Source organism: Martes martes (genome assembly GCF_963455335.1).
Source record: "Martes martes genome assembly, chromosome: 3".
NCBI classification, from domain to species: domain Eukaryota; kingdom Metazoa; phylum Chordata; class Mammalia; order Carnivora; family Mustelidae; genus Martes; species Martes martes.
In genome coordinates this window covers 100978202-100991999 of record NC_137890.1, presented here as the reverse complement: position 1 = coordinate 100991999, position 13798 = coordinate 100978202, and the positions used below count along the sequence as shown (strand labels likewise).

Genomic DNA, 13798 nt, shown 5'->3' with positions numbered 1-13798 from the left:
TTGGAAACTGCAGGGAAGATAGGATTTATGGCCCAGATGACACTGCCTCTGTGTTGTAATTAAAAGTTATTTTTAATACCTTTCTTTGGTTGGACACTTTGGATTATTAGAAATATATTTTGTAATTTAACACTTGCTAAAGGGCAAAGAACAGAAGAGAAAAGTAATACAACAAGCTTGCATAATGGGAAACAATTAAATGTTTTGACACTGGGAGGTAGGAAAGGAAAAGAATCTCTCCCTCTTTAGTCTGTACATTTCTACAGCGCCAGTGAGAGGTAGAGAGAAACCCAAAAGGACGCTAAATTCGATGTTCAAAGTAGCAGAAAGCAACCCAGCTCCTTATTTTATCCATTAAGTAGAGTTTGGATACCACCACCAGGAGCGCAGACAACTCATTTACAACCCTTCACCCAAAGCAACTCATCTTTATCCTCAGGCTCTCTGCTTTTTCATTCTAATGAAAGCAAATCCTAGCTCCACCACAGAGACTCAGACGGACCCCAGGGCAGTGCAAAGGGGGCATCCAGCGTACACCGTGGGCAGACCAGGCTGTGGGTGATCCGGGATTGGTTTTTAATCTATGCTTCTTCTCTCATCCAAGATTCCACTTTAAAGAGGAGGCTAGACAAAGTGCATCCCCGGGAGACAGGCAGGGTGGTGCCCAGGAGCAGTGACAGAAGCAGCCCAAGCTCAGGCAGGGGTCGTTTATTTTATCAGTCCCATTTCCAGAATTTCTATCTCCCCATGTACACACAAAACGCATTTTCTGCAATGGTGGCTCTTCTTTAACAATGGGAAGGAGAGAATCTCTTACACAGAACAGACTTTTGAAACTGTCTGATAAAAACGGGGAGGAGAAAGGATCTCTAACTGGCACAAACTTCCCAGATAACCTCTCTATTCCATTTATCCATGCAAAGAATCTTCTCATTAAAAGTGAATTCTGGAGTTTGTTATATGAAACGTGTCACAGAAACCACCAGATATTACACATCGCGATGAGCCTTTAAAGTCTTTTAACATGTTAATCAAAAATAAATTTAAAATCAGCTTCAGAGGGGTCGTACCAAGTTGATGGGGTTTACCCCAATAAGAACCACTGTGCTCCTTGATTCTTTCCCCGGGTCAGAGCATGGTTGGACTCCACGTCAGGGCGCACAACAGCCGCTCTTACCTGCCACATTAATTTTCTCAAGTGCAACCAAGCTGGGGACAGCTGTGGTGGAGTTGGTCGCATTTGTTCCCGTGCCGTTGACTACAAGATTGTCCACCTTTGACTCTAACTTGCCAATGCGCTGCAAGATATTATCCAACAGTACGGCGAGAGTTTTCTTCAGATCTGTAAAAGAAAATGCAGAGAGTTTAAAAACTCTTTGGCTTCTGTACATGTGTCTGGTGCACTTTCTCCTCTCCTCTTTCTCCTCCTTCTCTGTCTCTGACATGAAGAACCAAAAAAAAGTGGCATAGTTGAGAAATACTGCTTGAAGACATGTCTTGAAAAACCCTATCTTAAAGATGACAGAGGTCATCTTCAAGTGGCCCAGAGAGTACAAAACACATTGGTCTCTTCTGTCATGCGAGTTTAGTAGGAGGGGACATAAAATTATTCCCAGCCACTAAGGAGATAGAGAAACTCCATGTTTCTTAGCATCCTCTCAAAGCACTCTATTAACTTCCTTCTTACAGCATGATGGTCTGACCTATACAATGACAACTCCCAAGTGCAGCGAGGTCTTGCAGTAGCTTCTGGACCAAGTTCATTGTTAGCTTCAGTGCTGTATACTCTAGTACATCCCAATTTTTTTTTTTTTTTTTTTTTGCCAAGTCTTTACTTCTTTTGGGTACTTTGGTAATAGTTAGTAAAAACTACAGTTCCAGATGCTGGGCATGCTGGGTAACTCAGAGGTAACTACAATGAGGTTTAGAAAGATACTTAAATTAAGATCAGACTCATTCCTTCATTTGGGAAATATTTACTCAACAACTACTGTGCCAGGCACTGTTCTAGATGCTGGGATATTCTCTCATGGTGCTTACATTTAAGAGCTGATTCCCTTTCTCACACATCTGACTGTGGGTCGCCTCTCCGCACTTCTCTCCAGACAGACACTTTATCTTCATGGATACAAAAGCATTTACAAAGTTTGTACACAAGGTATTTCACACATACAAGGAGATTAATTAAGCCTCTCTCCTCTGGAAACTCATAATCAAAGAAAGATACATTGACCTGTACGTGTGAGAAAGGCAGAGGGGACACTAGGCTAGCCATCCATGGGACTAGAATCCAGCTTCATGAGTGAATTGGGAGTGGTTCTGGGGAGAAGAGCACCATGTGGGGAGCAGGTTACACAACGCCCTGAACTGAGACAAGTGCAAAGTTGCCACTTTCCCTCCTACTGGGAACAGGGCCAACTTGCTTTGAGCAGGTGATCTCACCTGACCAGGAGAGAAGCGCACACTGGATCAGTTCACCAGCCCCAGAACACAGCCAGCCAACCTTGAACTTCGGCCATAAGGCACTCAGGCTGTCCTATTTTGCCAGGTGGAGACGAAGGTCATCAGACCAGAAACAAAGATGTGTAGTGGACGTGGAAGTTTGTATTGTTGTTGGTTTACAGATGGGAGGCATGGCAGGAGCAGACTAACTATTGCAAGCAGAAAGCAAACCCACAAAGTCTGGTGTTTTGTGTTTGGCATAAGCACAGCCTCCCCACCACTCTCCCCGAGCGGAACATCAGACTTCCTCATGAGGTCAACCTCTGCAGCAGTTCATTCATTCATTCTAACAAATACCCAACTAGGGCTATTTCTCGCTCTTCAGCCCGTCTCTCACCTACAGGTAAGAAGATGGCCATGACATTAGAGCAACAGGGCTAAAAACACCATCACAGCAGAGAAGGGTAGAAGGGAGCTAACGTTTCCTGAATGCCTTTTACAGCCCACCCGCAAATCTAAGAAGCCCCACGTTACCTTTGCCTCCTCCGTGAGGTAGGTGGGGTAAAATGACTTCATTTTACAGAGGAGAACACAAAGCTCACAGGCATGAAGTAACGTGCTCACGGCTACTGAGATAATAAACTGGAGTGGGGACTTGAATTGGGTTGGCCTAGTTCCCTGATGCCTCAGTGGACCAGCCAGACGTCAAGAGCCAGGGTAGAAAAAGAGCCCAAGCATGAAGTTCAAGGTCTTTCCTCCATAGCACTGTGGTTAAGGGCCCAGACTCTGGAGACAAAGTTTCTCAGTTACATCCTCATTCTCGAGTGCTAAGGATAAACTTAATCTCTTTAGGTTGTTATGCAGACTTCATGAGTTAATTTTTACAAAATGTTCTGAACACCACTTGGTACATGAGAAGCACTATATAACCACCGGCTACACATACAAAAAAAATAAATAAATAAAACTTCCTCTGGGAAACGCTCTCATCCTTCCTCAAGAAATGTCTTCCTGAGCAAGGCAGGACTCTCATCAGTTTATCAGAAGGGTCATGAGCTCACTGTCCTCCAGGAGTTGCAGTCCCGTGGTCAGCATGACTCACCATTGACCCTGGCATATCCTCAGCTGGCAGAAACAGGAGCCAGTCACCAGCTGTGCTCTTACAATGAATTGAAAGCATCAACTGCTTCTCCGGAATTCTGAAGATTGCCAGAGGCCGGCCCATGTGGACAGGGGCAGCGATGCCACTGGGAGGTGGATGCAGCGTGTGACAAAAGCCCTGCTCAGATGCAGGAGATCAAGCCCCTCCATCTCCAGCCTTGTTGCCTGAAGGCCCTATCACCAGCCAAGCAGTCCACAGAGAAAATGGCATTTAAGTATTACCAGCAATTGAGATGAGCTAGACACAGAAGCTGGGGACCCCTAGGATGGGTTAAATCAGGCTTTCTCAGCTTTGATACTCTTGACACTTTGGGCCAGACCATCCTTTGCTGTGGAGAGATGTCTCATCCATCGAAGGGTGTTTGACAGCACCCCTGGCCTCTAGAGGCTGAACGACCATAGCAATCCTTCCACGTGACAACCAAAAACCCCTCCTGCCAATGCCCCTGGGGGGAGAGGGGCACGAAGCCCCAATTTGAGAACCACTGAGTTAGGTACACGCTCCCAACCCTTTCTTCCTTACTGCCCCTTTGTACCGAACTTGCATTATGCGTGACCTCCATTTGCTAAGGAACTGGAGACACTGCTACAAATATGATGCAAAGTACAATGAAGGAATCAGCTCTCCTCCCTTCAGGAGCTGACGGAGGCCCAGCCCATGCTGATGGTCTCTCGAGGGCTGGTAACCTTCTGCAATTTTTTTGTCTTTCTGTTAAAAGGCAAGAGGACTACGGGACAGAGACCACCCCCCCGCCCACCCCCCCCCACCCCCAAACCATAGTTATCGGTGATAGTCACTGGTGGAGGACAGCCTAGGGAGAATACAAAACTGTCACATCACCCTTAAGATGACACAAACAAATGGAAAGATACTATATTCTATGCTCATGGACTGGAAGAATATGGTTAAAATGTCTATACTACCCAAAGCAGTCTATAGATTTAACGGAATCGCTATTAGACACCAACAATATTTTTCATAGCAGTGGAACAAGTAATCGGGAAATCTGTATGGAACCACAAAAGACACTGAATAGCCAAAGCAATCTTGAAAAAGAAGACCAAAGCTGGAGGTATCACAATTCCAGATTTCAGGATATATTATAAAGCTGTAATAATCAAAATAGCATGGTAATGGCACACAGGTACATAGATCAGTGGAACAGAATACAGAGCCCAGAAATAAACCCACAGTTGCATGGTCAATTAATCTATGACAAAGTAGGCAAGAATATGTAATGGGAAAAAGATAGACTCTTCAACAGATGGTGCTGGGGAAACTCGACAGCTACATGGAAAAGATCAAACTGGACCACGTTCTTACATCACACACAAATACAAACTCAAAATGGATTCAAGACCTAAATGTGAGGCCTGAAATCATAAAAAACCTAGAAGAGAGCACAGGTATTAATTTCTCTGATGTTGGGCATAACAACATTTTTCCAGCTACGTCTCCTGAGAAAGGAAAACAAAAGCCAAGAGTAAACTATTGGGACCACAACAAAACAAAAAGGATGTGCAGAGTGAAGGAAACCATCAAACAAAACAAAAAGACAACCTCCTGAATGGGAGAAGAATGGCAAATGGTATATCCGATAAGGGGCTGATCTCTAAAACACATAAAGAGCTTCTATAACATACCCAAACAACCAAATCATCCAATTAAAAAATGGGGAGAAGACATGAATCGACATTTCTCCAAAGGAGACATCCAGATGGCCAACAGACACATGAAAAGATCCTTAACATCACTCATCATCAGGGAAACGCAAATCAAAAGTACCATGAGACATCATCACCTCACACTTGTCAGAATGGCTAAAATCAACAACACAAGAAACAATACATGTGGGTGAGGACGTGGAGAAAAAATATCCTTCTTGCACTGTTGGTGGTAATACAAATGGGTGCAGCCACTGTAGAAAACAGTATGGAGTTCCTCAAAAAATTAAAAATAGAAATGCCAGTAATAATCCAGTAGACTGCTACTGGGTATTGACCCAAAGAATATGGAAACACTAATTCAAAAAGATACATGCACCCCTGTATTTATTGTAGCATTATTTACAATAGCCAAATTATGGAAGCAATCTAAGTGCCCATTAATAGACAGATGGATTAAAAAAAAATGTGATGTACACAAAGAAATACTACACAGCCATAAAAAGGATGAGTGCATGACATTTGGGACCACATGGGTAGTCCTAGGGAGCATCATGCTAAGTGAAGTGAGTCAGACTGGGAAAGACAAATACCTTATTTAAAAAAAAAAAACAAACTAAAACAGAATCAGATCTATACATACACAGAACAAACACCTGCAATAGAGGAGGGTGTAGGGGATGAGCAAAATGGGTGAAGGGAGTGGGACACAGCAGCTTCCGGTTATGGAATGAGTAAGTCACGGGAATAAATGGCGCAGCATCAGGAATACAGTCAACGACATTGTCATAGTGATGTAATGGGACACATGGTAATTATACCAGTGATAAACACAGCATAACATACAAACTTATCCAATCACTAAGTCACACACCTGAAACTAATGTAACATTGTATGTCAACTGTACTAAAAAAAATGTCAAAAAAACAAGAAGCCAGTCTTCCTCGAGTCCTAAAATACAGTCCCTGATAAGAGTGACCTACTCTCTCCTGTTGACCTCACCTACTAGAGGGTGACCTCTGTGAACGTGTGACATGGTGTGACATGATGCAACGAGGGGAAGTCATGACCACGAGAAAGATGCTGACATTCACCATCACAACTACAATACGTGCCAACAACACCACTACTGCCCCGCCCCCAACGCGCCACTGACTGAGCTCTGTGTCAGCTGCTGTCCCCAGCACTTCTTGCGGATTACTTCACAGGGTCCTACCAAGACAATGAGGAGTGTATTATTGTTACCATCTCCATTTTACAGATGATAAGCCGCAGCACAGACAGGTGAAGTCATTTGCCCCAGATGACTGCAGATCAAGGGTTCCAGCTCAGACAGTCTGGTTCCAGATCCAATGGCACTTACCTACCGCTCCATATTGCCTCTGAAGGAGTGTTGTGGACCTGCCAGCCAGCAGGCGTCTCTGACCTGCTGCTTCTGAGCACACTTATTGGGGATTAACCTCTGGGCTTCTGCCACATGCTTTTGTTAAATCGTATCCCAACCATCCTCAAGGCTCACTGACGCCACTGTTCACTGAGCAACTCCCATACTAAAAATAACGCAGAGTTTGCATTTCCATACTTTCTGCCTCAAAATGAAAATGGAATATAAAGCAATCCAAAACCCTGGGCTCCCCAGGCACTTTACCTGGATAGGCATGTTTTCTCTTCCAGTGTGAAAGAAAAGAGGTTTATTTTCAACAAGAGGCTGTTTTTAGTCACTATTTCAAGACAGTTCGACACAAGATAAAAGACAGTGTCAACAAAATACACGAGGGCAAAGATGTTGTCAAGTCCATCTCTGTGTCTTTACCAACTGGCACACTACAGTGTTATGTGTGTGTTACACAAGTGAACAGATGAATGAATGAATCAACAAACAAATGGACTAGAGGAGTCTTCCCATCAATAAGACTAAGGAAATCATACCTTTCTAGGGGATGAAATTATTTCTCACCTTTGCATTTTACAGTTAAACCTGCAAAATCTGTTTTATTGCAATTTTAAATACCAGAACATTTTTGTGTTTTAGTCTTAATGATAATCCAGTTATCCAATAAGATTGTACACCTAAGGATAAGTTCGACAGAGCTTAATAAAGAAATTAGGGCAAAAATATTCCTTCAAATTCTAGTGTAACATTTTTATATTTATCATTGTGTTTTACAGTTATTATAGCAGTAAAATGTGTCCTCAGCAGGATTACAACTTTCAATTACTAACAGGCTTTTAAAATTTTGTTTGTGCTTCAAAGCCTTAGCCATAAAAATTTAATCCCAACATTACTACCGGAATTCTATATTCCTAAAACTTACTGTACATGACAAAGATGAGATCAAAGCAATTGAAAACATTTAAAATGTCCTTCTGGGGGAAGTTAGCTTTGCTTTCTATCATGCTAGAAGTGCTTTGATCAAGGGCGAGATAGACAAAAATCTCAGAACAGGTGCCCTGACAGCTTCTTTAAGTTTTCATTTCCAGAAAGCATGACTCCAGGGGGTGAGTAGGAGTTGGAGAAAGCTGCCACATTCTTGAGGACAGCCAAGGTGATTTCATTGCCTGCTAAATGTGCCTCCAAAGGTGGGGCCCAAAGAGATGGGATTTCAAGACAAAGGGGGTCCTGTTGGTAGAAAAGTCTATCAGTTTATAGGTCTAGACAGGGCAGTAAACTGCCCAGATTATTTAGGCAATCAGTATTTGAGGAATGATCCAGAAAGGTGGTGCTTGGGGCCTCTGCTAGCCCACCCTGTTCCCCGGGGACATGCTTCCAAAGCAGCAGTTATCTAGCCCGATGTCCTCCCGGCCAACCTTCACAGGCTCTGTCCTCAAGGCCCTCCATCAGAATCTGTAGAGTCCACGAGTCAAGGACTCTGGGCACAGCCACGATGGGCTTAAGGTGTAGCCAGCATGATCTGCTGGCACAGAACCAACTGTGCGGTGAGCAAGGACTTATATCTGAACTGGAAAATATTATTTGCCTCTGGGCTTGCTCCTAATCCAAGTCCTTATCCACCATGGCTGCCCCCCGGGGCAGAGCTTCAACAAGGGGCAGCTTCACTTGCTGCTTGGGAGAAACTGCAAAGACAGGGCACTAATGAGAAAGGAAGGTGCTAATGAAAAAAGAATTAGCCCCAACCTCTCCCTTCCACTGACTGCCAGAATGTCAAGTTTCATCAGTTATATATTTTTAATTTCACAGTGACCTCTCCACAGAAAGACAATACAGTTAGAGTAATAAGCAAAGTCCAGTCCATTCATTATGTACAAGGACACCGTGATGTTATTTATTATAGATAAGAACTGGACACTACCCAAATGCCCAACAAAAAGATTAAATTACATATGCCTATCCATTCATAAGACAGAATAAATCACTGGATTGGAACTCAGGGAGGGCAGAGCAGGCGTCTTGTCATCTCTGTTTAACACCACCGGCTGTTAACGTCAGGAGCCCACTGAATATTTATTGAATGGATGGTTAAAAAAAAATGTATGGCCATTAAAAATATCTAATGGCATGAGGAAATACAACAAAGAGAGTTTAAAAAGCCATATATGAAATATTCCAATTTTATAAAAGTGACGTATGTACATGTATCTGCATTTTATTTTATTTAAAGATTTTATTTATTTATTTGCAGACAGAGATCACAAGTGGGCAGAGAGGCAGGCAGAGAGAGAGGAGGAAGCAGGCCCCCCATGGAGCAGAGAGCCTGATGCAGGGGGCTCGATCCCAGGACCCTGGGACCATGACCAGAGCTGAAGGCAGAGGCTTTAACCCACTGAGCCACCCAGGCGCCCCTGTATCTGCATTTTAAAAAAGGACTGGAAGGAAATCAAAATTTATCTGGGTTTTACTTTTTATTCTTTATTTCTTAGAGTACAGAAATGGGTGTGGCATCATCCTCACCCTAGTGTGTTTCACTGACAGCATCTTCTATCTTGCACTAAATAGTCTGGAAATGGTGACTCACACAGCTGCTTCCTTTGAAGATGAACTTCTTTCCTTTCACGTTAAACCAAGCCTACCCAGGTCAAGGACTGAGAGCGTCCAGGGTTTTTCACTGCCTTACAGTCTACATGCTCTCCACTTTCTATATTCACGGTACTCTGACAATCACAAAGGCTTAAATGCTATTTGAAAATACATCCAGTGCAGTGAATTCTACCCTCACCAAGATACTGGCCCCACGTACCTGATGTCAGGTAAGAAGACACCCCCTGCTCCCCAAAACAGCTTAGTGACTGACCCTCACTGCCTTCCCGCGTGTGAATTCTTAAAGCCACCTAAAGTTGCAACCATGCTCTTGCCCCGCAGCTGTCACGGGCAGCCACACCATGTCACAATGGGCATTGAGCCACCACCTCAAAGAGAAAGGGCAGCTCAGATGCACAGTATTACTGACTATTGTTCTCTCTCAGGTTCGGCTGCAAGGGCAGACTTCAGCTTTGACTCCAATGTGTTCCAGAAGCAAATGTTATTCCTGTGGTGCTACCGGGGGGAGTCTCTAGTATTTCCAGACATTTTCTAGGCAGCAGAATGTGAGGAAAAAAAATCGTATCTTGGCCTGTTGATGATATCAAGTGCGTTCTGGAATCTGTAAATATCCAGAACAGAGCTCTTGGGCTGTTTTCTCAATTTTCCTGACACCCAGCCAGCTGCATGGAATCGGAGTCCAGCATTTTAGTCCTTTTTATAGAACAGAAATGGATTTGGGCTCTGAGTGGTCAAGCCCACTGTCACTCAGGGTCCCGACCAGACTCCCCGGGGTGCACACCTCCCTCACGGTCAGGAAAGGCAGCCACCACACACTCCTCCTTCCCGCTCACCGCCATACCAGAGACAGTGCCCCCCTTCAGAGATGGTGGGAGCTCACCAAATCCGGCCCAGCTCCCAGCCCACAGGGGGAAGCCTTCTCTTTTGAATGGGGCAGTGACAGTCACATCTCCTATTTCTAAAATGCCAAAGTCACTCTGTGGAGCCCGCACACTTTTAGAGGGGCCCAGGGAAGAGCCAGACAGCATCTGTCTGGAGCCTCAACCCTGTCCTCAACCCTGGCCGGCGTGGGGCCCAGCGCTGGTGCTGTCAAGGCAGGCCTGGTGACTCTGGTGGACGAGCCTCACCTGTCCTTGTCAGGGATGGTAATGGCAAGCCTACCTCCCTTGCTCTGGAGGAGAGCTTACTTCCTCTCCTCTTTCCCCGGTAAACATGGGGAACCTTACTTCCTCTCATGTCCTATCCCTTGTAAACTTGGAGAACAGCTACATAAGCATGTTCTTGAAGTCCTATGTTCAAACGTATAAACAAATGTCCACTTCACACAAACGGTTCCGGTGCAGTGCTAACAGCCGTCGGTACACGTCGGCCACGGTTAGTGAGAACTCCCAATAATGAATGCATTTCACTCATCTAAGTGCCTAAGTAAGCTTTGTAACAGGTGAGCCTTACAACAAGCCTACAGGTGAATGATACTATTATATCCTCAGTTTTACAAAAGAGGAAGCGGGCTTTTAAAACATTAGTCACCTGCCCAAGGTCACACACCCAGTAAGGAACCCTACAGCCACATATGAAAACTCTCTAACGATCTTCCAGCATAAACACTGGTTCCTATGTCATAATCAGGAGCACAAGAGCCACTCAGGGCCACCCCCAGACATGGAGTGCAGGGGGAATCTCGCCTCATTTCCAATCTCCCTAAAAACTTTACTTTCCAATTAGCCCCAGCTGGAATGGTCCCACACAGATAAGAGGGCAAAGGAGCTGCTGCCGATCACTCCTGGCTCCTACTAAGGGCCAGGCATACGTTGAGCCCCGTGGCACAGTGGGGAACAAGAGAGGCAAAAATCCCTGCTCTTTGGGGGCTCATCTGCTACATGAAGGAGAGAGATGATCAACAGATCCAGTAACTATGTAACGAGAGGTAGTTTAGGTGTTATGAAAATAGGTGGTCTAGGGGTTGTAAGACTGAGAATGAAATTGTGAAAGAGAGAACGGAAGGAGAGGAGGAACAAGCTATGGGGAGAGGAGGCACGCAGGTGGGAGGAAGGGCAGAGGCGGGGACTCGGGGACAGGCGAATGCTTAGCCACCACCCCGCCACCAGCCCCAGAAGACAGCTGTGGTACCTAGACAGGTCTGGGAAAGGTCCACAGCTCCTGAGGGTGGCCACAGTGGCATGACGTCTGCCCAGCCCGTTCTGACAGGCCACCGGATGAGGGGAACGACCCTACTTCAGGGGCCCGGATACTCTGAGCCCAAGAGTCACACACACATCCCCTCATGCCTGTTCTCTCCTCAAGCTAGGACTTGAAGCAGCAACGAGGCAGGAAAGGACAGGTCTTGTGGACAAAGAGAGCAGAAGAACAGGCTCCAATCCCTGCCAGAGACACAGTCTGACTGTTCTCCTGTCTACAGCACCCCCGAGGCCCTCCTCAGACGTGAGGCCCTGCTGGGCGTGCTTGGGAACTCAGCCTGGCTCTGCCAGGGTGCCAGGTGGGGGGACTGCCACGACACACCCCTGGAAGAGCTCCAAGTCCAGAGAGGCCTGTTTTAGGTTGCCAACTTTCTAAAGCAGAAAGCCCTTCCTTTAATCACACCAGCCAAGTCCCATAGAGCAACCACGGCGCTCCTCAGACACACTGACCAGCCCAGCTCCTCTCTTCCTCCCAGTGTCACTCTGAAGCATTGTGTTTCCCTCGAGGGTGGAGAATTGCTGCTTTGCCAATGGTGGTTCTCCACAGCACCCCAGCCCTCCAAGAAAACAGTCCCTTGATCATATTTGAAGGAACAGAACCAAAAAAAAAAAAAAAAGAAAGAAAAATAAATACAATTTTTAAAAAGCCATTCACAGGCTTTTTTTTTTTTTTTTTAAATCTCTGGTGAAATTCAACCTAAGTATTTTTCATCTTTTCTTTCATAGCAGGGGTGGAACCAAACATGCATAAAAGCTCATCTAACTCTCCAGACATTATGTACGTCTGCAACACTGAGCAGGAGCTACTGGAGGCCACCATGCCAGCATCATGGTGGGGGCCCCCCTTTGGCCTATAAGCAGAACCCTAAATGATGTCAATGTCTTAGAAGTGGGCATCCCCAGGCCAACAAGGGCCACCTGAAGCCCAATGCATTGCCCTTTGACCAGCAACGAAAAATCCTACCCTCTTCTCCAGGGCCCACGTTTCGCAAACCTCACCTCTTTAAGGAAACAGGAGGAGCTTCTTCCTCTTTAACACTCTTCCCCAACCCAGGAGTTCAGGAGGGGGGGTGGTGGGGTGAGGAGGAAACAGGGAGGGGCCAAGGCCCCTAGGCCGGGGCAGGCCAGGCTCCCTCACAAGAACATCCACCCCCTGCACTCCTCTCCCCCTGCCATCACACTGAGATCCAGAGCCCAAAGGGCCCCTGTATATGCTGCCCACCTTCCACACTGCTCCTTGCTCCCGCTGTTCAGCCCCAGCAACCTCAGTTCTGCCCCAAGAGTGCACTTGCAGGCCTGGGGCACACACCCTGCCTTCTGCCTGGCCTGCTGGGTCTCAAGGGCCCTCCTCCCACCCCACCCGCAGCTCCCTGACGTCAGTAGGGCTAAGAGACACCTAAGAGAGGCTTTCTTTGACCTTCTCGTTCCAAGTAGGGCCTCATGCACTTTTTTAAAGAATCACACATCCCTGTCTCGTCTTTCTTCCTGGAATTACTATCTGATATTGTCTCATTTACTATTTCTCCCTCCAAAATGAACATAGCGTCCACGAGAGCAGGGACCCCCGCCCGTCTTTTTCGAGCTGTACGCACAAGGACCGCACTGCCATATAGCTGCAGAGCACCCAGACATTTCCCAGAGTGCCAGCTTGAGGGGTAACAGCCAGTCAACGGGACAACTGAGGCTCAAGAAGTCCGGGCAGTTAGGACGGACACAGGAGGTAAGGCAGAGTAGGAGGTCAAGAGGGAAAAGCCGCAGCAGGGAAACGGGATACGGGCAGGGGAGGGGTGGCAGACCTGCTGAAGGCCTACACTGCTTCAGCCTGAGCCGTGGTGCCCGCATCCAGAAGAGCAAAGGGCACCAAAGAGTCAAGAAAGGTCGCAGCAACTAAGCCGTGGATGGGCCATGAAGGGAGGCCGTCTCTCACGGCCCAGACAGCGAGCGGACGGGGCCGGTGTCATGGATAAGAGGCAATCACCGGGCATCAGAATTTGGGTCAGGCCACAGAGACAGAGATCAATTCACCTCAGAAACAAGAAGGGCATTGACGAGAGTGAGTGACAGCATTCGTGACACAGTTCCCGTGCAGTCACCGACCGGCATGGCCCTGCCATGCGGGCCGGGAAGATGCGCCAGAGGCCGTGCGGCAGGAGGCCCTGGCTCCACACGCCCCTCTCCTCCTCCCCCCTTCTCCCCCTCCCCCCACCTTCGTCGTGGCAGAGGAGCGCACAGAAGCGCCGTCCACACCCCACAGATGAACGCTCCGGCTGTTCCACACAGGCCGCCCGGGACATCTTCCAGGCACTACTTCTGAATTCCCCAATTCCAAAAGAA

At 46.7% G+C, this 13798-nt stretch overlaps 1 protein-coding gene across 1 annotated transcript in view; it reads right to left on the bottom strand.

Moving 5' to 3' along the window:
* The window catches only part of MGAT5 (alpha-1,6-mannosylglycoprotein 6-beta-N-acetylglucosaminyltransferase), a 312019-nt gene that overhangs the window by 188528 nt on the left and 109693 nt on the right, over positions 1-13798 (bottom strand). The window contains exon 4 of the mRNA XM_080799785.1: positions 1178-1342. Coding sequence (XP_080655911.1) covers positions 1178-1342 — 165 coding nt within the window. The remainder of the gene's footprint in view (positions 1-1177; positions 1343-13798) is intronic.